The 25,715-nt window shown below is 38.2% G+C and overlaps 1 protein-coding gene across 2 annotated transcripts in view; it reads right to left on the bottom strand.

Annotated features, from left to right (window-relative positions):
* The window catches only part of PTPRK (protein tyrosine phosphatase receptor type K), a 382,407-nt gene that overhangs the window by 177,498 nt on the left and 179,194 nt on the right, over window positions 1-25,715 (bottom strand). For both annotated transcript variants that reach the window (XM_088052431.1, XM_088052432.1), the window contains exon 6: window positions 15,193-15,367. In XM_088052431.1, the coding sequence (XP_087908557.1) occupies window positions 15,193-15,367 (175 nt within the window). The remainder of the gene's footprint in view (window positions 1-15,192; window positions 15,368-25,715) is intronic.

Below are 25,715 nucleotides of genomic sequence, written 5' to 3'. Positions count from 1 at the left end.
TGGGCTTGAGGGAACATACTTGTATCTCCTGTCATCCCCTCTCTGTTAAATCAACTTCTCTAAAGGCATGTTCATACAAGGAAGCTGCTACCAAAGAAAACCCCCAAGACAACACTGTTTATCTCAGGAACAATCACCACAATTCCTTGTGGGCACAAAGATTTTTGCAGCACAGTGTAATCTACCTGCAAAGCAGGCTGAGGATGAAGTTTAACATTATATCTAAGCCAACCCAAAATGACCGCATCAGTGTTGGGAGTGAACCACCACCTCTTCTCTGGTCTTTCCGTATTTCCCAGACCAGAGGTTCTACTACTAGTAAACTAGTTTGACACAAAAACACCCACTTCTTTCTACACTGTCAGGAGTTTGTTTTTTTTTTTTAAATTTAGCTCCCCAGTCAGCTCACTGGAGAGAGGGCCAAGCATGCTTCTGATGTAAAAGAGGAAATAACAAGTCATGGGGAGTAGGAGAGGGAAAAGAGAGGTAGGACCATACCTTTTGATGTCTCTACTGTAACATCAGATGCTGTTGCACATAAACAGACATCGCCCATGCCTATCTTACATATCTTTAAGGAAGGGTCGAACAAATAAATAAACAGATGATGTATGAATCTCCTAATGAAGCACAAATCAGTCAAAAACAGGACATGCAAGAAATTCTTTCACAGATTAGGAAGCTGCATAAATTATGGGAATATGGAGATGCATTTTTCATAGTTGAGGTTGAAACCAGACCAAATGGTAACAGCTTTCAGCTCTTTACTCAGTGCAAGCTCCTCTGTAACATTATGCTATGCGTCAAAACAGGATTTTTGTCATTGAAGATTTGCTTCAATTATTCCCACTCAATCGATTAAAATTCCAGAATCCTGTGAAATTTTTAATCCACCACAGAAATCCTGTAAGCTCTGCTAAATTGGTAATAAATCCCAGCAAATTTTGATAAGGAAACATCAGGTGCTAAATCCCTGAAAGTCATCTGAGCTGGAAGTGCAGGAAGGGCAAAGACACTGAACTGACACTCACAGGAAACAGACTGTAGGTACCTGGTCCATTAATTTCTGTTAATTGCCTGAGAGCTCAACTTAGCATCATTTGCTTCCACTTGGCATCTGCTTAGTCAGTTGGCCAGAAGGCTGTCTTTTTACTGAAATATAGTTCATCTTAATTATCAGAAGTCCTAATGATGCAAATGTCTTAGGGGATAGTCTCCTTAATAAGGTAACTCTTTGCACATACTGTTTGGCGCACATGTTTCCCTGCCTGTCCCCTCCATTTTTCATAATGTAAGCAATAACATCTGAATGAAACATTCAGTTTCAGAGAAAAAACATTGTCCTCCTTTCACATTTCTAAAAAATTCTTTGTTCCAGCCTGGAAGCACTGAAATACCACTAAATTCCTGCTTTAGGGGTTGTTTTGGTAAAGGGCAGCAAAATCTGGACAAACTAAAACAATAATTAAACCACTCTGTCTTCAACTCCAGAAAGTTTCTTGGTCAACTTCTTGAAACCATCACTTGATTTGGCCTAAATGAAAAGCCAGACGGTGTTATCTCTATCAGTTCTTTAGCCTTTTATAATATTATTCAAAGAAGAGGCTAAAGCTGTTCCTGGAACAATTGAAAGTAAAAAAAAAAGGAGAATCATTTTGTTTCTAATTGTGAAAATGTCACTGATAATGACAGCAATTTGGAGGGAAAAGAAGTGTCACTAGGGCACAATTCTTTGTGTTGCATAGTCCACATACCTAGTTAGAGGTCAAGTAGGTATTGGAGGTGTTCCCAGGAAAAATAAAACTCATTAAATATTTCTTTAGGCAGCCAGGTTGAAAGAAAAATGCAAGAGGAAGGTCAAACAGATTTTTAAAATGGCATTAGGAAATAGCTGAAGATAACAAACTTAAGCAACAAAAAGTTAAAATTAAAAGATGGAGGTAGCTTCCCACATAAAACAAAGACAAACCTTGGGAAAGAAAAGAAGTCTGTAAGCCTAAACTTAAAACATCTTAAACATGTCTGCAGCCAGCCAGAATACAGACACAGTCCAATTTTTTTCTTGAGGTGTCCAATTATATTACCTTTACAAAAATCTTTTGGAAAAGGAGCTATTCTTTCTAGTAAAACAGACTTTTTTATCACCTTTCTATTACCTCATTGTCATTTATTGGCACATTCAACCTGACAGCATTTTCTCTGCTCCACTGATAGAAGTAGCAACCAACATGTAGGGCACAAAAGATGGCAGACTTAAATCATGTTGCAGAAAGCCCAGAGGTGCAAAATAAGGGAAAAAAACCACCAAACAAATAAATAAACAGAGCAGTCATTGGCAAAAGTGAGGGTTGCAGCATGCTATCTATACTTGTGAGAACTTGCAGATATCTTCTTCTCTTCAGTGCACTATGATAGCCACGTGTCATGGTGCATACATTCAAAGCAGGAACTGTGTTTCAGCATCACATATTAAAAAACCAAAAGAAAACAACAAACCACACTGCAACTGCACCCTGAAAGTATCCAGCTGCTAAAATGAAGCTGTGCTTCCTACACTGCCAAACAGCTGCTCCTTTCTATCTCCAATAAAAAGTGGGGAAAATATTGCAGTGGCTGGTGATGCAGCCCATAGATCACAAGTTTGCTCACACAAAACTTGTCTTGTTTTTTCTAGGACATGCAAGTCATCCAGTCCAAGAGAAGTGAAAAGTTGAAGAATAAATCATTAGTCAAGAAATTTCCAGCTGCTGTCAACACAATTTAAAGTCAGAGTAAAGTTCAAAGCAAGCATTAAAAGTCATGAGACTTCAATCTCAATTTTTAAGCCAAAGAAAAACATCTAGTTTACCACTATCTCCCTTCAAAAGTGGTTGTCTTTCTATCTCTAGTTGTTTAAAAACACAGCTTATGTTACCATGAGGATGCCAATATAAGAATAAAGCTGAGATTTTCACACAAACTCAGAACTGCAACTTCAGGTAAAAAAAAAAAAAACAACCAAAAAACAAAACAGGAAAAAAGTATTTTTAGACTCAGTCTTCATTGGATAGTGAAATAGATCAGGTAAACAATACAATATACTATTCTTGATCTACTCAGGAAATGAGTAAGCCAGCTTATTAAAGTAAGACAGTTTTACTAAAAATAAATATGGCATTCATACTTCGTAGTATTCTACCTTGTATCCCCAAACAGGCACAGTTCCATAGGTCTTACAGAATCTACCACAAGATAGGCACAAGGAGTCTAAAAGCTAATATAAATATAAAAAAAAATTAATAAAAGATTCATCTAGATTCCACAAACTATAAGATGCTTGGTACATCTAAGTAAATTTTAAATTAATTTACCTTATAATCCATTCATTTATGGAAAATTACAGACAAAAGCTCTAAATTGAGCAAAGTATTTTTCCTGGTATTTATTTATTCAAATTAACTAATTCACACAAAGTTACGACAATCATTATTAATAAAACTAGAACTCATCAAAAATTATCTCTGCTTTATAAGCCTTAAACTAGCGCCACACAATGTTTATACCCTTCAGATCACGTTGATTAGGGAATGCTTTCAGAGAAGGGCAACCAGACTCATGAAGGATCAAAAAAAACATGGATTATGAGGAACAGCTGAGGGAGCTGGATTTGTTTAGTCTGGAGAACAGGAAGCTCACGAGAGACCTCATCACTCTCTACAGCTCCCTGAAAGGAGTTTGCAGTGAGGTGAAGGCTGGTCTCTCCTGCTGTGCCTGCAGTGAGAGGACTAGAGGTAATGGCCTGAAACTGGGACAGGGGAGATTCATAACAGATAGCAGAAGAAAGTTTTTTCACTGTTCAGATGGTCAGGCATTGGAATAGGTGGCTTGGGAAGGAGGTGGAGTCACCATCCCTGGAGATGTTTGAAGTCTGGCACTGGTTGATGATTTGGGGGTTACAGCGGTAGTGCTGAATTGATGGTTGGACTTCATGATCTTAAGGGTCTATTCCAACCTTGAAAATTCTATAATTCTGTGATATTTTGTACTTACATCCTCCTTTCTTGAAGGAAAAGTGTAATGTTAAATTGACTTGAGACGCTTTTCCCTACCATCCCTACTGACCATTCTTATTAGTCTGTAAGGTTTCTAATATAATTCAAGTCTAAGCAATATTTAATTCCTGAAAAGGTGGTCTCACTTTTTCCTAACTGTTCACTGAATTTTGTGTCTGTTTAACCCCCAAACTCATCAATAGAAATTTTCTCTTTTGTTTAATCGTGAAGAATTCAGGAAAGTGAAAAATTTCACTTGCTACCATATACAGACATCAACTGGGACGATACACTCAAAATGTTTGTCAGCACAAGACATGCCAAAAGACTAAGTAAATGGACATAGAATAACTACATGAAATGTTATAGATGAAGTCCTGGAAACAAAGAAGTTTAAAAAGAAATAAAAATCACAAAAAATTTGGGGAAGAGATGAAAATTAAAATATCAGTCCTAATAAAACAGTGTCATCCTTCCTCATGAAGGAGGTAGGACACAGACTCTGCCATTAGCACTGTGAACATACCTGGGGAACAAGGGAGAGAAACACATTCATTTTCCTTATAACACTCCTTAAATGTTCTCCAAGACATGCCTGTTAGCAGTTCCATATCAATCTCAGTGACAAGCTCTCTAGTAAATCAACACATCCAAATTCAACACTGCATCTCAGCAGGAAGAAATCTATCTTTCTGCATGTAGCTAAGCTTCCCCTTCTTCAGGAGAGGCAGATATGTTTCTCACCACTTTCTATATAATTCTGAAAAAATTCTGCAAATAAAATTAACACTGCAGAAAAATCCTGCAATATGAATTATTAAGCAGACAAATATTTAAAACTCTTTAGGAAAGAAAGAAAACTTCTATCCAAACTACTTTGAGCGAACTTTTTGTAATCTCTTTAAAATTATCTTCAAATAACTCCTCAGCCAAGATGATTAAAGGTCATTGGCACATTGCAAAGCATATTTTTACGAGATAAATTTCATTATAATTGCAACAACTTTTCCAGCGACAATTTAGACATAGAATCAAATTATCCATTTCATTTTCATTCGCACCTTGTGGGCTAGATCATTTATCATGTTTCATGATAATGATCAGAGAGCACATAGAAAGAGATTTCTGGAGGTAACAAATTACTTATCGTATTAGCACAGCTTACAAGATCCTGTCAACAGGTACCACACATAAATAAGAGGTAATTAAATTCACCATGTGCAGGAGCATTTGATATGCTACTTGCTTTTCTAGAAGCTGGCAAAAAATCTAGGTTACTAAATTCAACATTCCAAATTAGCTGCTTAAGTACAATAGTTTAGCTCTTCATAACACATCAGGAATCATTATGCCACTAGAACACCAACAGGTAGACAGCATGCAGTGGGCTCAAGATCTGGAGACGAATGTCTCATCATCGGGTATTATTGCTTCTTGCCACTGAATCATCCATCACGTCTCTGAGACAGCTTGGAATGATAGTGCCAGACCCTCACAGTACTGCTCCTTGAACTCTGTCTCATCCATCTTTTGCATCATTCCCCATTTGCAGCGAAGTATCATCTCCTTGCTGCAAAACTGAGTGTGAACCTGTAATGCCTTTAACCTGCAGTGCCACTCTAATAGTAATTGATTTCCTTTTATTGCAGGGATGGTGCTCACTGAGACTCTGTACAGCTGCTGAGGCTGGGAGATGGTCAGAACAGTACAAGGCAAGCACCTATGTCTTTAGCAGTATGACCCATTTTCAAGGAAATATTTATATTTTCATTGCTAGCTACTTTATAATGAGTGTATATTTATCAATATATAAAATTGGTATAAGAATATATATGCAGTTTGTTTTCCTGCAGTTCAACTACAGTTTAATAGCAAGATTCACTCAAATGCAGCTGAAAATAAATGTCAGTGTGGTTTCATTTTGTATTTTTGTTCAGTGATTCAGCATTAGAACACTGTTAGATTTTTAAATACATACTAAAGCACACAGGTGCACCTGCATTAAGAAAGCAACTTAAATTAACTGTACATTGATCACGGCGAGACTTCACTAGCGTGATGACTTGTGTATCATAAACCACCCAAGACTAAGCGTTTTAATTCAGCTTCATCTGAATGCTGTTATAAAAGTTTAATAAATCAAAATGATCAAAATGCCCCCAGTGGCAGGTTGGGATTCAGTTTCCAATTCAAATTCCCTTTAATATATGGCTTCTCTGACATGCTGCATTTTCTGCCATCTATGCTGAATTCCAAATGCACCCCTTTTCATCATTACCATGCATCTACTCATCGGCACCCTTTTTAACAACTCTGCACAATACAGAGATGTCAAACCTAGAGGGGTTTTCCCCTCCCCCAAACCGGAAAATGATGGCAAGTAAGGGAACTTTGTCTGTACTTAAGTAAATATTTTAACCTCCACAGTAATGTCAGTGGCATTTAAACTGAGAGAGACCATCCTCAGCTGCAGTATTCAAATGAAATATTTGATTTAAATAAATGTAGAGACAGACCAGATACTGGAAGGGAAATTATCCAAGTGAAATACAGCAGTGATGCAGTGGGGCAGTCTGGAGACATCTCTAATTAAGATGAGAAAAATCACATTACTGCAAATGATCTTCATGTCACTGTACTTGGATAAAACACAGATATAAGAAACAAAGAATCCTCTTTTTTCCTGCCTAAAGTGACACCTGCCGAAAGCTTTTCCCTTGCCTCTTTTTTCCCTTTTCACTGACTTCCATTAAGCCTAAAGTCCAACGAGAAACCCGCTATTCAAAGTGATTACATTTTAATTTCCCAAATGCTTTATTTGGTGTTTGAATTCACCTAAGTCATTTTGCAATAAGGAGGCACAGGAGAAAATGGCAGACATATAGGAGAGCACCTAAACAGTGAGATGTCGCTCACACAGTCACTGATGCCACATCTCTGGTATCACCAGCAGCACCATTTCGAATCAGGCTGAGTGAAGCTGCATCATATCTTGGCTTTGCTGAATTTGCCAGAGCAGATGATTCCCAGTTTATGCTGCCTGTAAGGGGGCTGATAATACCTGGTCTGCTGCAGGGGCAGAAAACCCATGAGGAATATTACCTAAAGCCAGCACTAAACCTGACAGCACAGAGCCAACTCCTCTGCAACCGTGAGCCACTCGGTCAAGGTCATCTCAGATCACCACCCATTATAGGCTCCCACTGATTTTCATTGACCCTGCAGCTGTATTTATTTTGCTACCAAGACATGGCAAGGTCTCCACAAGAGCTGACAAGAATAAGTAGCAGTCCACTGCCTGGTAAGCAGAGAAGGGCCCTTTTCTGGAGATTTGCTTTGAAAGCACATTCCTGCCTGAATGTTTATGTAACATGGTCAAAGACAGCCATCAGAAAACCAGCCAGGCCTGCTACATGTTCATTCCAGGACACAAAACAGCATCACACCTAATGACACACAAAATAGTGCCACACCTACTAATTAGGAATGACAGAAGAAAAGCTATCTGTAATTCTAGATGTGATCAGATGCCCAGAAATACAACTACACTGACATACAGAAAAGCAGCTCTCAGAAAGAAGCAGAAATAGCCATGCAAACATTGATCCAGCTAGCTGTCAGCATCCCCACCCAGCCTTTCTCCTCTTCTTTTTCCTGTTGTTCTCATTTCCACCTGTGAAAATAGTATGCCCATCATGCTTCTTGCCACTGAGAAGCAAGCAGAGAAGAGAGGACTTCCACAGAGTTTGCTATTCCACGTGCTGTCATGCAGGCAGTATGAAGCCTTACAGAAAACACAAGAGGAACTCATAGTGCTTGGACTCGTGAATCAAAGTGCCACAAAGCATCAACATCCATCATGGATGTCAGGGGAAAATATACACTAGGCAATGAAAACTATAAATAGAAAATGGCCCTTGCACCACGTAAGTGAATTAGTTAATCATTAATCTGTTTTGGTTCCTGCATTCTTATGAGTGAGAAACTGAGGCAAAACACTTATGTCCAGGCTGAGAGGGTATTGCCCTTTTCTTAGATGATGTCTGAACCACAGACCCCTGGGGTAGAAAAATTCTAAGTTAGCAAAGGATACTTCTACATCGACTTTTCTCTGATAACTCTGCCCCAATCACTGGCTCTTGGGGCAGGACACAGAGCTACAGGACTTGGCTTTTTGCTCTGATCCAGACCAGTCACCTTTAAGTTCAGAGAATACATTAAGAAGATGCATATCAACACTGAAATTGCTAGCTTTTGCCTATTGAGAGTATTAATTTAGCCTATATCAAGCAGTACAAAATTCATGTCTAATGATATAAAAGCAAAATGTGTGCTTTACCTTAAATGTTTCAGGTGTTCCTGAAGAACACATCAGAACTACAATAAAGCACCAGCCCACATTAGAGACACTTTGAGAGTCAGCTGGAGACGAGATGTCTCAGGGGGATATTGCTAAAGTGTATAAACACCTGAAGGGAGGGTGCAAAGAGCATAGAGCCAGGCTCCTTTCAGTGACAGAACAGGAGGCACTGGGCACAGTGCAAAATACGGGAAGGTCCCTCTGAACATCAGGAAACACTTTTTCTTACTGTGACGGTGCCTGAGAACTGACACAGGTTGCCCAAGGAGGCTGCAGAATATCCATCCCACGAGATTTTCAGAAGCCGTCTGGACACGATCCTGGGCAACTAACCCTAGGTGATTCTGCTTGAGTAGGGGGAGTTTGGTCCAAATGACCTCCAGAGGTGCCTTTCAATCTCAGCCATTCTGTCACTGTCATTTCAAATGTAAACCTGTGCAGCCAAGATTGCTCAACACAGAAATATGGAATGGAGCCTATGCCAAATACCTGGCATTTCTGTTACCTTGTGTGAATCAGTCTCTTTGGCTTCTTTGAAAAAACTGGTCAAAACTATTTTCTCCTGCTTCTCCAGCAAAAGCAGCTTTCCTGCACTTCCTAAAGGAAATGAGCAATGCACCTATTAATTATATAAACCAGAGACAAATGTTGCCTGAGCAAAGGAGCTGAGCAGAGTTAATTCCACAGAAGGGTTGCCTGAGCAGAAAGTGAAGCTGCTGTTCTTTCTGATATGTATAATGAAATTGAGACTCCTATCTGGTTCAATTCATTCATTATGAGCATAAAACTTTCTGAGGCATTTTCCTATATTCTTGTTTCATTCTTTTTATGTAAAGGAGGCAGGATTTGACTTCAGGGTGACAGCTCCTCTTTACCTGCTGTGAGAAACAGAGGATTGAAAAATAGGAAGATTCACATGTTAAACCTACTTAAAGAGGATAAGATCTTAATATAGTAGAGAAATTAAAACCAGAGAATGCCATAAAAAGATTGAGTTACTTGACTTTCTGATGAATGCTTATGCCTAAATATACACCCAAACTATAATTTGTGTTTTATTATCAAGGTTTAGAAAAACTTCACAAAATAATTTCCTTATTTTTTCAACTACTGCAAAGTAATTATGACATTGTCATCTGCTCTTCCTGCAGCGATACAGCCATGAGAGAATTAGGCTACAACTAATGAGGAAACTTAAGAGTATAAAGTCATTTTGAAGATGAGCTGAGTGTCCAAAAGAGTACCAGTATTAATATCAATACTCCAGGAATGCATCTTATGAACCAAGCGTAGCAGCCACAGGGGTCTTCTGACACAAATAAAATATTTGCATACCTCTGCTGAAGTCTGTTGATGATTCAAAAGGAAACTTAGGCAAATTAGTGATGTAAAGCCCATATATTTCAATAACTTGGACTGCAAAATCTCTTTCCTTAATTTCCTCCTCTCTGGTCTGAAATTCAGTGAGTTCAGAAAAACTCACACCAAAGGCTTTTCAAAGATACAGTCCAAAGCCACTGTCTCTTGGAGACTGAATTTCTGAACACATTACAAAGCATCACTAATAACCTGAACTGTCTAATATTTATGATGGCAGGCAATTTCACCAGAGGGGAAACATTTTTTTTTTCAAATTTCCTATTTATCAGAGAACTTAATAATGGAAGGTAGAAATATGGGGCATTTTGCAAAATTCATATAAAAGTACTTCAGTCTATTTGCAAGCAGGGAATATAAATTCAGGTTACCTGATGTATTTACTTTTCACCTGCAATCTAGTGCTCTTCTTAACATATTTTTAGGTCTGTTATTATACTGAACGAATAAACTAAGTCACAGAATTGAGTACACACATCTGAAGCAAGCTTAGATTTCACTTTTTTTTTCCAGACCAATCAAGTACCAATGAAATTTGGAAAGTGCATTTCAGTCCACAGCTTTCTCAAATGGAAATATTTCAAAGCTTTCTTGTAAGAGAAAAAGAATAATGCTCCCATAAGAATTACTTGCCAAGGGCAAACTCTATCTTCACAGAGTTCTAGCATCACCAGGAACCAGCCAAATTACTAGTTTTCCTACATAAAATACCTAGAGATTCAGATAAAAAAGGCAGAAGAATCACTGCCAGGCTCGTGTAACAGGAACTGCTTCTGATGGCAAACTCAGCCCAATAAAGTAAACAAAAAGAGCAAACATAATCACAAATCCCACAAAAAATTGAACCTGATGACTTAGAAGAGATACTGCCTGCAATGTCAAATCAAATGCAAGAAACAATTATATCCACAAACACATACAAACAGGTGAGATGCCTAGAAACAAGTCAGTTCATCAGAAGTTAGGATTTTTGGAAGAACATTCAGATGACAGTAGAGGAAGACTGCCTTTTTTTGCTGTTACTAACTTGGATTTACCAGGTGCATGAAGACAATTCCATATTGCAACTATAAATCAAGGCAGAGACCTCCCCTTGCTTTGAACCTAGCACAGAAGAGATGTTTTGGTTGGATGAAGAAATGTTAAAAAGAAAAAAATCACATAGTAAAACTATAAAAAATTGCTGTAATTTATGGCTCAAATAAACCTTATAAACTTATCAGTAGAACCAGATGTATGATAGAACTCTCCACATTAACAAATGCCACATTTGATTCATACATTCTGAGGGTTTTATCATTTATTTTTTCACCTTATCTTTAACAAACATTTTCTTCCAAATCATATGTGCAAGATCCACTACATAAAATAAAATGCACCATATTTCCTGCTGATTTTGCAGCATTTAATACCATAATATCAAGTTTTGTACAGTTATTTTTCTAACAATGTGCAGCTACTTTAAAAAGAACCCAAACTTGGGCAAGCATATGAACACTTTACATAAAGTGCAATTCATTTTTATACCATTTAAGAAAAGGGTTTGCTCCTTTTTTTGACAATCAGAGCAACAAACTGTTATTACATGAATATATATTGAACATTAAATTGAATATTTAAATTGAATTAAATTTAAATTGAATATTAAAAAGAAGGAGACTTAGCACCTGTATCTTCCCTGTACTGCAGCCAAAGAAAATGATTATTTTATTCACAGTCCTTGCAAGGCTGCCCAAGAGTAAGACATTCCAAATGGGGACAAACTGAATTTGGATTATTTTACAAAGATTTATTAACTAACCATATGAGAATGTAATATCAGCTTCATCCCCATCTCACAGCCACTTCTAATAATCCATGTCAACTAAGAAGTTGCTATCACAGCTGCTGTGTTGGACACTGCCTCATTTCTTGATGCACAAGGTAACTTTTCTGGCAAATACTAACAACTTCAGAGAAACATTCCAGTACATTTTTAAGAGCATGGAACAATAAAGCAGTACAAGAACTGATTACAGGGCAAAGTTCTCTACTGACTGAAGATCAGAACATTTGATACTGTCACTTGGAAAGGCTACACACTTGTATGTATCAAATATACACAGGTGAGATCTCTTTGGGTACTTCATTTCTACAATTCCACACTAAGCAGAAGAGACTTAGATATACACTTGCTCTCAAAAGCAAGTAAGAAACAAGTGAACAAGAAAGAAATCATCAGTGGCTTCTTGTTCACTCTTACCTATCACAGTTACTGTTCCTCCCTCCCGGCATCTCCCTCAAGTTCCAGGAGAGACAGGAGTCCCTGAAGACTTCAAGAAACTCCCTTCCCAGAAATTGCCAATTAACCAGGGAAGACATAAATAGACAATTAATCAGATGGACATATTCAGAAGGGTAAGTAAACTAACAGTAATGACAGCACCAAACTTCCTGTAAAAGGAAGATGAAAGGGAAAACTCCTTCTGCACGCATCCAAGAATAATAGCAATGCCATAGAAACCATGTAAAAAAAAAATCAATACAGTGCAGCCACTGAGCTGGGAGCTGAAGACCAGCTCTAAACAAAGGTGAGACATTAAATCATTGACTGGAACTACTTTTGGTAAAATCTCATAATTTAATTAGAAATCCTATCCTAGTTCAATTCTTCTTCAAAAAACTAATCAGAGTAATTGAGTTATCCCTTTCAGGTTCTTGAAATGTATACCATCCCTCCCAGGTAACTACATTTGTAATAGAGTTTAGAACTCCACTAATTCTTCTGCTAAAGCTCAAAATGAAATAAAGATGTTTCAACATAATGTACACAATAGAACTGAAAACTTTCATTATTCATCAAGACTGACTTGTATCAGATCAGACGTATCAGATGCCTCTACACCTGTATTATGTATTGTGGTATCACACATCTGTATAGACATGAGATATATCCCATGATATATCCATATCTTGGCCATGAATCCAAACACCAAGGTTTTGAGTTACTGTGCAACAACTCCTGTCCTCCATCCCTCTCTCTCTAATAAATGCTGTTGTCAATAAAGTTTAGCTTCTACAAACCAAAGACCCTATCGTTGCTCAGAATTATCTGGAAGCAATACTAAAGCCATGACAAAGTAAATTGTGTTTCATCGTTTTTTTTCCCCCTCCTCTGGCTGTGAGAACACACAGATCAATACTCTTCAGCATGAGAATTCTGCAGTGAAATTTTCATTTGTTACAAACAGCAACAAAAGGGCCCCAAGCATGCCCTGTCACTCCCAGTTTAGAAGGAAACGCACTAATAAACTCTTCCCCCTGGGTCATCTTTGACAATGGGCAATACTATGCCAGCTCTTATTAAAGGCAATTCATATCAGTGGCCCAAAAATTTCCTTTAAAATTATCATCTTTTGTATCCATGTAGCAGGATGTCAGCTTTAAAGTGCCACTGAGATATAGGACCTGTCATTATGGTTAATTTTCAGTACAGTTTTAACACCAGGGTAGCTGATCCCTAAGGGTATGGGTATGCTTCTTTGGCTAACAAGATTTATTTAGCGGTTATCCAGACAAACAAGAAAATATATTACTGTATATTGCTTTTCAAATACAACAGCAAGCAATAAATCCAACTATAAAACATATATCTTTGTTCTCTACCATGATGTCAAAGAGATGAAAATGGTTTTGGAAGGTTTATCTTTTAGGGCATTTTAAAATATTTTATATATATATACATATATATATATATATATGTGTGTATGTGTGTGTGTGTGCATATATGTACATATATATGTATGTAAGTATGTATGCGTACATATATTAAAAAAAAGTTAAAATTCTTGTACTTACAATAAAAAGCACACAAAAAGTAAAATCAACCTTTAAATAAAAAAATGCTATGGCTGCTATATACATAGCTGCTTATCAAATTCATATTTTGAGCCATAAATATGGTGCTATCTATGAAATTACCTAAGTTTCTAAGCAGGACAACATGATGCATTTTAAAAGATGGTGCTATGAAATTTTATATTCTTGTTGGGTTATTTTTTGAGACATTTTTATTCTTAACACCATTTTATTGCCATTGTATACGAGAAAAAAATAGAAAACTTAATTTATTGGATAAATACATTGATTTGCCCTGCCTTTCTAACAACAAAAGTCTGTTTTCATGCTTCAGCAGGACTTATTTCAATTTATTAGGATGAAGACCATCTTGCAGTTTGGTAGACAAAAGGTGCATCTAACAGAATAAAAAGAAGCTCTTAACATGTTGTCTAAATCTTTGTGTAGTCAGCAAGGCCCATTTTTATTGATGTTTTATAGTAGCCATAAAACCTGGTTGACCTCAATCAACTGGTCTCCCAGGGAAAATACCTCTGCCAGCAAATACCAGATAAAAAATAGGTCAGGGCATTTCCTTCACAGCTTTTATTTCTACAAGCTGAGGACAAACTTGCTTGCCCTGTCCCCATTCCAGATGCAGTGTCTGACTACATGATGCCAAACTGAGCACACAGCCCATTGCCTCACCAATGAATTGAGCAAGAGCCCAGCTGTGTGTCAGACCCTCCACCCACCTGGCCAAATCTGTCCCTCCATCAGGCAGCAGCTCCACAAACAGATTTTGTACACCACTTCTTTTTCCCACTTAAAAAACTGTAAACCTCATCACAAAAAAGAATGAAACAGGCAGTTTTGGAGGTAACATAATTAGGTAAGAAGTGGTTCAATAGCTTATTCCAGGCCATAGACCACACAATTTTGGAAGTGAAAACTGAATTTTATATGTTCAAACACATCTTTTGCCAGTCAAGATTACACGTTTCCAGAGCATAAAATGCAAAAAAGAAAAATTCACCAACTTGATCACACCACAGACAAACCATGGTTGCACATCAGCAAGCTTTTGAATTAATTTCAACCAGAAAATTTCAAGTGGGAAAAGCAAGTTTTCTTTTCTTTCCTTTTACTTCTGTGTTGGAAAACATCACAGAACATCTCCACAATGCTCCCAGTCCTTGGGCAGGTGAAAGTTTACAACTCTTTTTATCTACCTGTCTCCAAGGTAACAGAACAATGTATTATTTGCTCTATTACCAGTGTGCTCAAGGCAACAGATTTTAAAAGGGAATGGTAACTATGTATAAGTGGAATCTGATTTGCACCTAAGTTCAACAAATAGCATTCCCAGGAAAGCATGCAGGCACATTACACACACTTTGGGATCAGGGTTTTATATAGGTGCATTCCATGGAAAGCAATTGTAAGAAGATTTGCAAACCAGTCTTTCATCATATGACAGTTTCATAGGGCTATCTTTGTATGATCATTTCAGATCAAGGTATATGTAGGCTAAATAAAACGTGTAAGCAGAAAGCACTGGCATTAAAAGCATTTAACTGGATAAAATGAAAATAAATAAAGCTTTACCTCGAACAATAAGTTGAGCAAAGTTTGAGACTCCAGAACCTCTTTCTGACTGAGTTACACAGCGGTATAAATCCTGGTCTGTTTTTGTCACCTCTTGCAACTTAAAAGTAGCTGCAAATCTTCTGTGATTGATATTTTTAGTCTGAGCAACTGGAATATCTTCCCCATTTCTTCTCTGAAAATAAGAGTAATCAAGGCAGAGTTAACTCAAAAGATATAAAAGACATTTGTCATTATCATCATACAAAGAAGACACAAAAACCAAAATCTCAACCCAAACGCATTCAGACCATGCTGCCATGCATTTTCATGGTAGAAGAGCTCAGTAAGGAGGTGCCATCAAGAAACAAGCAGTACTCAAAATCAAGTTTGGCAGTGAAAAGCACCACCAGTATTTTGCACTGGCACAAAACATGACCATGACATATTCGACTGCAACTGCCTTATAGCTGGAATCATCCCAGGATAGCCCAGCAGTAGCAGTTGTACTCCTAAGAAAATCAATTCAACTTTAAGCAGATTTACAACACATACACTGGGTATATTGTAAGATATATTTAAACAAACCTGGCATTGAGGAATTTCAAAGGTCTGCAACAGCTCTTTTTCACCAACCAACCAATGTTTCCTTTTTAATGTTACCTTTTATCTGTCCAAATTCAATACCTTCTAAAATTTTAGCTTTGTTATACTAAGCACCACCTATCCATCTAAAGCTAGCTGAAATAAAAAGTGAAGGGCAGGAAGGCACCAAAAAAAAGGAAGAACACAGATCTCATTTAAAGGAAGGAGCTTAGAGAGTTCTTAAAAAAAGCGCAGCTACCACAAATCACTGAAAAATTTAATCTGTCTGGAGCTGCAGGGCCAGGTGACAGGTCAGTAAGATAGAAACAGTTTGAGCTCTTGTGAGATCTTTTTCCTTATTACCATTCACATTAAATGCTCAATTTTGATTTCAGTTGAAAAACAGACCCTCCACCAAAAGTCAGCATTCAAAAACACCCAGAAACATGCACAAAGAGAACAATGTCACTGCTCTCTCCCATGGATCAGCTGCATGTTAGTTCCTGACCAGGATACAGTTTCTGAGCATTCAGCATTGCTCAGTCCCCAGAAAGATGGCTGCATTTGCTTGTAACCACCCATTCTGCTCAACACATAGCAAAGCGTGACCTCTGTGGACGATTTTAGCTCTAATCAACCTCTGGAATGAGAAACTTCATTGAGGTTTTAAACTCTAAGCTTTCTAACACTAAAAGGGCTACTGCTGAGCCACAGAATTCAATAACCTGAAAGCCTCTGGCAAAACATAAAGGGCAGAAAAAGGAGATGATTTAATGCTGCATGTGTCTATCAGCCAGCCTCCTGTCACAGGCAGGAGTACTTCATAACACTCAGACCCTTCATTTTACATCTACCCTTTGTCATCCTAGCATGGTTTAGTTTCTTTAAAGAGTTTTGTGGTAGATTAACCAGGGGTCCATCACCACTGAAACAAGCATTCACTCTAGCTATTACCATGTTTAAGCAGATTAATTCTATTTATACCAAGCAGGCAGATTTCAGTCACTCATATTCCAGTACAAAGACCATGCCATTATCTTTGCCAAATGCAGGTTTATTGGTGTGATTTTCTTTCACTGCAGGAAGAAGCCATCCAGTTTCCCTCACCAGCCACCCTCTCTGCCATTTCCTCAGGTGTGAGCTCTGTCTGCAGGGCTAGGCCAGAAAGAGTCACAAGATACCAAGAGCAAAATCAGATTTCCAGAACAAAATGGCACATATGACACTTCCAAAAGGTACTCTTGTTGCCTCTCCCTAAAACTGTCATCATCTCATAACAACCACAAACCTGGTTATCACAGGGGTATATATCTGAGAGGGTAAAAAAGCAATGGATGTTGGGCTCTAGGACACCTAGATCAACCTGTGTCAGACAGGTCACCCTGTGACAGACAGGCTCCATCCTCAGCTCTGTGGGTATCTGACTCCGATTTAGAAAAATTAAGGAAGTTTTCTGATGCCTGCAAACACTCCTACACATGAAAGGCCTTACTGAACTTCAGGAATCAATGAAATTATTAAATTCCAATATCAAGCAAATGAGGGATGGTGTTAAAGACTTTATTTTGGTGATGCTTAAACAACAGTAAAATTATTTTGTGGGAGGTGCATCTTCCAACTAGCTGGCTTCCTTTGATAGAAACTACTAAATTTGAAAGGAGAATTTCCAATCCTTGCACTCCCCACTCTCCTCCCTTCCTCACCCCTGCCCCCACCCGCTCCCAGTGTCAACCAAAGGTTTGGACTGTCAGAAATGATAACTTAATGTAAACCTTGGATCTAGTGCCTTGAAGAAACCAAAATAAACAAACCTCATGATACTTTCTTCCTCTCAGGCTTGTCCCTTGCCCTGATGGCCTTGCCACATCAAATCCACCCAGCAGGATGCCAAGCTCCCCCACTTAATACAAACTTGCCGTATGATTGTCAAAAATACCAAGGAGCCAATAATAAACCCAAGGTGTATCTTTGAACCTATATAATAGCAGACTTGACAAATAAACCATGTAATGCAGCCATTCTTGCTCTGCTCTGAAGTGAAAATACATATTAGGGAGTTTTCTAAAATGAAGGACTCCAGTAAGTCCAGTGCTTTAAATTGGAATGCAAAACGCTTAGTCTGCAGCAGAGAAGCACATCCAAGCTACACCATATAAAATAATTTACACTCCGAAGATCAGAACTTGCTTACTTAAGCTCATCTGCATGCTTCAAGTTGAGAAACAAAGTGAATTGGGCTCCTACTTAAAATGAAATAGTAATGCACTTTCAGAGAAATTAATTAAAATAAAATTCGACAAGCTTTACAGTTCTAGAACAACACCTCAGATTTTCTTTTTTATTTATATCAGTGATTTCCTACCATATTGTCTTACAAGACTTGGAGCAGTTGCTCTAATTTCTCTGTATTAGAATTTTTTCTTTGGAATCCAACTGCAAAACTACATTTTCAAAGTCTTTCTTCATGTACAGATTATCCATTAGAATATTTCTCCATCATTAAAGTGATGAAAAGTTCAAACAGAAGAGAGTTCTCATCTGAAAATGAACGTTGAAGAAAAAACCCTGCATTCATTTCAGCGCGTATCCCTTACACTGGTAACCCATTAGCCAGTCAGAGTTCAGATGCACTGTCACGATCTCTTAATTAAATTCTTCTTTTTAATGTCAGAGCATTACCACTGATTTTAAAGGAGAGGGAAGAAAGGCAGCAGTTCTCTCTACTTATTAAGGGTTCCTGGTACATACTGTTTCAATTTATGTCCTTCTCACACTGAACAGAGCTTGAAAATGCTGCTCAATTAAGTTTTAAAAATTCAATTTAAAATTAATGTGGAGTTATACTAATGGGTAATGGCTGTACCCTGTGCGATCCTTGGTTCCTCCAGTCCCTTGCTGTCTGATTTGATAACCCTGAATTGCTCATTTAAGAGAGGTCACCACCAGGCAGCTCTCCTCTTTTGTGAAAATAACTCTGGGCTTCACAAAGAACTACTCTCTATAAACACTTGATTAAAAGAAATATTACCCTGTGGAAAAAAAACCTCCTTAATTCTGGCATTTCAGGCATTTAAAATAACAATCTTAAATAAATCGCTCTGACTTCAAGGTTATTTTTAATTTGATAGGAACATGATTTTATTAAACTTTTTTCAGGCAATGAAATTAGATCATCTATGTTTTAAATAAAGTCAACAGCAAAGCCTATGCAGCTTAAAAACAATCTTAGGTAAATTAACAATTAGTCTTAAATATCTCTCTTTTGCCTCATGAAAGAAATCAAGCATGTAATAAATATGAAATGCAATTGTAGTGGATTTTTTAGAACCTGAATGGAATCAAAAGAATTTAAACTCCAATGTCTTATTTAACTGGTAGAATTTAAGTGCATTGTATAGAAATTTAAAACTTATCAACCTTTCTCCCTCAACCTTTCAGGCTGAAAAGTGGGGAGTTTTGCTTTTTTTGTTTAAATAGCAATGAGACACCTCTCTGCAGCAATGTTCCCTCTAAATTTTCCCAAACTTGTTTTTTTCACACCACTGGTTTTTATAAGCCTGGACAGCTCAACCTTACACATCCCCATCATTTTCCTACTGTAAACACCTTAAAATAAGTCCACTCTACTGCTAATAATTACAGTCAACTCTGGTTGCCTTCTTGGGCTCTCGGCTGGATGCCGGGATGCCTCCAGAGATCAGAAGATGTCAACACTTTGGCTGCAGTGACACCCACGTTACTTTGGCAGCAGTGCCCTATCAGCTGCCCTGCAATTGCTCCCTCCTCACCTTCCCTCCTGTGCTCATGCAAAAAAACCAACCTGGACTATGAAAACCCTTCCTGAAAACACACTCCCTGCCCATTTATTATCATCACCAAACGGATCAGCTTGTGGTCGGAATCACTGTACCGCCACTGGGAGCAGAGCAGAGGGCAAGTTATATGTGGTAAGGAGGGCACAGGTCTGGAGTTTGTCTGAGCAACCCAGTCCCCAAAGCTGCAATCACAACTTCACCAGCAGCACAAGGGCTGGAAAAATGCCCCCAGCAGCCCAGGGATTCAAACCTCTGCTGCCTTGAGGAAAGGGGCATTTGTAAAGAACACATTCCAAAACATTCCTGGGTTTATTCATTATGTGAAGGGAGAATTGTCTCTTTTTGATGGGGGTGGAAAAAAAAGAGGATTGACTATGGATAGTTTGAATGCCAGCAATAATGCACAATCTCTGTCAGATCATGTTAAAAAAACAAAAAGAAAGGGAGTAAAAAACACAAATAGCTGTAGTGTTTAAATTTTACTTTATATGTACCTGTCTGTCAATTTTCCACAGACATACATATTCTTTTAGAACATTTTTTACTTTATATGTACCTCTGTCAGTTTTCCACAGACATACAAATTCTTTTAGCATATTTATGACACAACTTCCAAATGGAGAAAAAAGAAAAAACATTTCTAAATTATTGTCCAATAATAATAGTAATAATAATTATAATAATTAGAATAATAATAGTAATAGTAATAATAGTAATAATAATAATAATTTTATTTTACATAAATTCATCAATATATTCCTGGCACTTTTAAATCTATTAACATGCTAGGAACATAATAAAATATTACATATATTTACTGTGAGAAATTATGAATAAAATTTTCTTTTTACCCCACAAAAAATTTAATTCTTGAACAAAGTGGGATTATTTTTTAAATTTTAGTTATAAGTACAAAATTTAGACCAAGAATTTTTTTTTTTCAAGCAGATAATGAATTAGAAATATAGCCTTAATAATATGCCTAAATAGTCCTATCTTCTTAGCATAAAAGAAGGTGAGCTAATAATTTTGTTTGTTTGATTGACCATTAAGGGGAAGCATGAAACTTTTTTTAAGTAGGAAATTAGTAGGACTTGCTTTAACTTTCTGATGTCCTACATGCATAGCAAACCAGAATAAGATTCTACTTTCCAATGAACTGTGCACTCAGTGATTAGCAAGAAAAGCTGCACAGCTTTTCCCATACAAACATACACTGAAGATCATGAACAAAGGTGACAAGCCAAGTTTTATCCTGCATGCTGCACTGCAGTACAGAAAAATCCACGATTACTTTAAATGTCTTGGTATCATGCATTGCTGCTACTCAAACTTGTCCCCTTGGAAGTAGCTCACATTTCCATCATGCTGCACTGACCCTCCTACTGAAGAAATCAAGGGCTCTGATGAAATAATCTAATTGAGAGCCATCTGGCCCTTCAGAGGTGGCACTTCTAATTTATTTTATTATAATAAAAGCCACAGGAGGCAAACTAGCAAAATTCATATCACCATGTCCCTGGCCATGCCACCACACAAATAAATATAAGCAACACTCACTTTATCTGAGCATTTTAAATCCTCTTAGTTTGAGCCTAACCGAATACATGTTGAACATTAAAAAAAAACCAGTATATTTTAAAAAAAGATATAGGAGTTTTCAGAAAACTTTGGTTCTTGAATGCAGTGCTCTTGATTGAAAAAAAATAACAAGCAACCAAAAACGCATAATTCACAAAAGTATGGATTCCAGACACAGTGATTTGAGATCTATATCACCTTGGGCAGTGCACAGTGAACTACAGCATTTATCCTGCAGCATAAAATAAAAAAAATCTGCTTAGTTAGAAGACAATGAAGGAAAAAAGTTGCACAAAACCCCACCACTGCGGGCTAACACACCACAAGACAGCTCCTCAAAAATTTCTCAGCAGACAATTTTACCCTTTTCTAAAACACCCAAGCCTACCAGCTGCTCTTATTCTTCTGTAATTCATTAAGAATTACAAGAAACATCACCTTCATTTCAGGCATCTCATTCACTGGGTGCTTCAGCCACGGGCTGACTGAGAAGTGACTATAAGGACTACACAGAAGGACCAATCTTCCACTGCAGCTGCTCTGCCTGTAAAGCACAAAATGGCAGGAGGGGAAGGAGCCACCACTGAGGCCGCACTCAGCAGCACAGTCCCCAGCACCAGATGCTCCAGCCACCACAGGACCCCAGGGAAAGCCTGCAGGGAGGGCAACTCCAAAGGCTGCTGTGCAAACTAAATGACTGCTAGCTATGCAGACCAGAGGACTTAGCTAACTGGGGCAGAATTAAATTAAGACCAGGAGGATTACAGTATTTCATGTTGTTGAAACCTAGGATGACCGGGCATCTAGGGGAAACTGCCATATTTATCCATGAAGCTGATAAATTGAGGCAGGATAGACAGAGAATGGTTCATTCAGGGTTAAATGACACAGATAGCATCAAAGGTGGATAGAGGGGGGAAAAAAACAGGGGGAAAAAAAAAACTTTGTGAAACAAACAAGTTATGAATACTGTAATTTTCATGGGTTGAATGTTCATTATTATCATGTCTGAGTCAGGACTGTGATACAGAATAAACTACAACTCAAATAATTTACAAGGAGCCTAACAGATCACTTCAAGGAAGCTTTTCATATAACTTTGAAACAAAGGTTTGGAAAACCAGAATGTCTATCACAGACCATAAATATGATGCAGTGAAAGTGAAGGTAGAATAGACAAGTCATTGCAAAAGAGTCCTCTATGCCCACCTATACTGTGTCTTCCTTTCAAAAACACCTTTTCTGTAAGTAAAAGCAAGCAGTATGAAACAAATGAGGAAAGTGAAGTTTCTGTGCAAGCCTCAAGCACAACAACAAAAAAACCTTATATCCTGCTTAGCCACTGTCAGTAATCAAGATAAAGGTAAGATGATGTAGACTTGAGCAGGATTTTACTGGCTGAGGAAAGGTTTGGCACAAACAGCCCAGTTTGCTGTGCAAATTAATACTTGCTTTAGGCAGATGATCCTGATAATCCAAAAAAGTCTTCTGCCTCCCCAGAGGCTCACCCACTGCCACCCAGGGAGAAGAGTGAAACCAGAGCCATAGGCCTTCTCTCTTCCCACAGCCTCCACACAACATCACTCCTCCTTAGGGCAAGCAGGGCTGACTGACTTATTTCAGTTCAAAACCAAAAAGCATCAAACTTGACAGTTGACCAAAACCGAAAAGGTGATCAAAACTCTTCATCACAGTTCCATAGCTGAAACCCTGCAGATGCTAGCAAGGCATCTTCTCTGAACTTTCTTTTGGCAGCACTGAATAAAAAAAGCAAAATAACAAAGCTTTTCTAAAATTCAGAGTAAGCTCTCCTTAACTTTCAGGGATCATAAAATTTGTGCAAACCAACAAAAAGCATTCTTTCAATGTGATGAACATGGTGAATAGGCAGGTGCACTGTAGCAGCAAATGTTTTATCATCAAACTGAAGAAAGGGTATCTTAACCAGCTAATTAACTGTATCAAAATGCAATGGTATCTCAAAAGGCAAAGTTACATTAAAAAGCTCATAGAAAGCAACATACAAACAACGTAAAACAAAGCTAAATTGGACATGACTCTCCTGTTAGAAATGCATTTTTTTCTGAGCCCTAAAACGAGCCTCCCAGCATTCACTGTTGAGTTAGCTAAATGGTTTACCCCAAAGGCCCATAGCCCACGTTCCAACCCTCCTGCTGAATACCAATCCATGTCTTCACCTGGGAACAGCAGGAGGAAAGGACTCCTGTTGCATAACTTCTCTCCTTTGAGAGGAAATAGCCCTTCCACAAAACAAAACAAAATAGTCAATGTTTTGTCCCTCAGCACTTTGCCAGAGGTATGAATTCTTATATAGCCTTTCTAATCTAAATTCCTGGAATACTTTGTTGGTTGTGCACAATGCATCATCACAGGATACCATCTGCATGTACCCAGTCCAAAGACTTATTAAAGAGCGCGTATATGCAGTACCTAGCAAGAAAAATGAATGCTAAATATCACATCCCATTCTGAGGCAATCAGCACCAAAACTCAAGATGCTGGTGAACAGGGCATTGAGGATTATGGCAGTTTCCTCTACAAAGGGAGCGGGATGCAGCCAGTTGTTTGAGCCCGAACAGACGCTCGCTCATCCTCCAGTAACAGTTGGTACCACTGGGAGGTCAGCCCGACTCCATTGTTTTTACAGCAATTTGCATTTTATTTTCCATAATGCTGTTTAATTTCACGTTTTCAATTATTACTCTCAGGCAATTGCTTTAATTATCTGTTATTCCACGAGGAAAGACACTTTCCTCTGGCAGAGAGAAGGGCTGCATCAGACCGTATTAACGCTGACGAGTCTTTCCACGGGCGAGTGCGGGGCTGCCGCGCCAGCCTTGGCAGCCCAAGTGGAGGGCGGTTAGCCAGCACCCACAGCTATTGCTGACAGATTGGCCCGCTCGCCACCGCTCAGATGGCAAATCTGCCCAGGATTACAAGCCGCATATTAAACCTTTAAATGCATGCAGCCGGTACCCCTTTGAATTTCAGATTCGCCAAGGCAAATGGTATCACCGCAGACCGTGGCAAAACACATCTGACTGCAAAGCCAGAACAAGCCGCTTTCCCTAATCCAATGCTATGTTAATGCAAAGCTCAGCAATGATGGATGGACTCATTAGTGCAGCAGTTATCGCCATCTGAGCCAGGTGCCAAGACATATGGTTTAACAGATGTTCTAGCAAAGAGCTCTATGCGCCGCACCGTACGAGTGTCCAGCTAAACCGGACATCGATAAGACACTGGAAATCGTATTGGGCTTCTGGGAGCCACAATTGTTCCCAGCTCAGGAAGCCGTTAAACACAGCCCGATTATGCAACAAACCCTATTGCTCTGATATCCCAATTAGATTGGCAAAACAAATGCTGGACAATATGCACACTGCTTTCTGGAGTCTTCGTGTACCCAAATGTTATTTAATCTACCCAATCAATTCCATTTCTCTACTGTCTTAGCAAAGAAATGAAACTTTCTTCAAGCAGAACCCATCAAATGAAATAAGCAAACAGAGCCCTCATCCCACTCTTGTATTTTCATGTTTAGAATGCCCTGTGTGCACTGTCTTTCAAAAATTCAAAACACAGCACATATCCATTCTGAGCATAGCCTTACCATGCAGAAGTGACTGCTTTGCAAGCTTATTTACTGACACAATTCCAGTGGAATGCATGACATTTCACAGGGAAATAAATAGAATAAAGCAGGGGTTCCTCTTACACTGATTTAGCAAAACAATGTGCACAAAGCGGCAAGGTGCATCAAATGTTAATAAAAGAAAAATTCCTTCTTCTTTAAACGTCTTTTCAAAGAAGGAGAATTCATAGGCTTTAGAAAGGAAGAAAATCAGCAGCAAGTGGGCAAAACCCAATTAATTATTATATCTATCTATGCACACTATATTAATTTCTTTAAGACTACACATACACTTATGTTCACCTCCTACAGGAAAGCATTTTTCAGCAAGAAATTCTTCTAATTCCTAAAGCTCATAAATCAGAGCATACTAAAGTGTAACAGGTGCAAAACCTAGGTTACCACCTTGGGTTTAGGGACTCCTGTCACACAACCCAACTGCTTCAGTGTGGGCAGCAAGACCAAACTACAGCTGTTGGTGTGTGACATATTACAGTCAGGAAAATTTAAGACAAGTTGGAAAATACTGAGAAAATAAGCCCCCAAGCATTACATTCTGAAGGGAATGACAAGTAAAAAAGATACTAAACACTGTGAATGACTGAATGTATTTTAGAAGCAACATCAATGCTGTTTACCATTTAAACAAAAGCTAAGGACTTTGAAAGCTTTTCAGAATTTGCTAATAATTGCAGGTCATAAAGAGAATCCTTCAGCCCGTAACTGTAAAAGATTTGATAGCAGATCAGGTTGAAAAGGTGAAGAACAAAAGAATCTGAGCCACATTTCTGCCCTGCTCCCACACCTATTATTCACACTGTCACAAGGTGTGTTTCAGATCATCTTGTTCAAACAGTTAAATCTCTTTATCTGTGCAAATATTTGTTCTGTATTAATGCAGCCTCAAC

This window comes from Pseudopodoces humilis, chromosome 3, assembly GCF_049639895.1.
Source record: "Pseudopodoces humilis isolate 2021_Gansu_Grassland_sample_001 chromosome 3, ASM4963989v1, whole genome shotgun sequence".
Lineage (NCBI taxonomy): Eukaryota > Metazoa > Chordata > Aves > Passeriformes > Paridae > Pseudopodoces > Pseudopodoces humilis.
The sequence above is the reverse complement of the archived record's forward strand: the minus strand, read 5'-3'. Positions and strand labels throughout refer to the sequence as shown.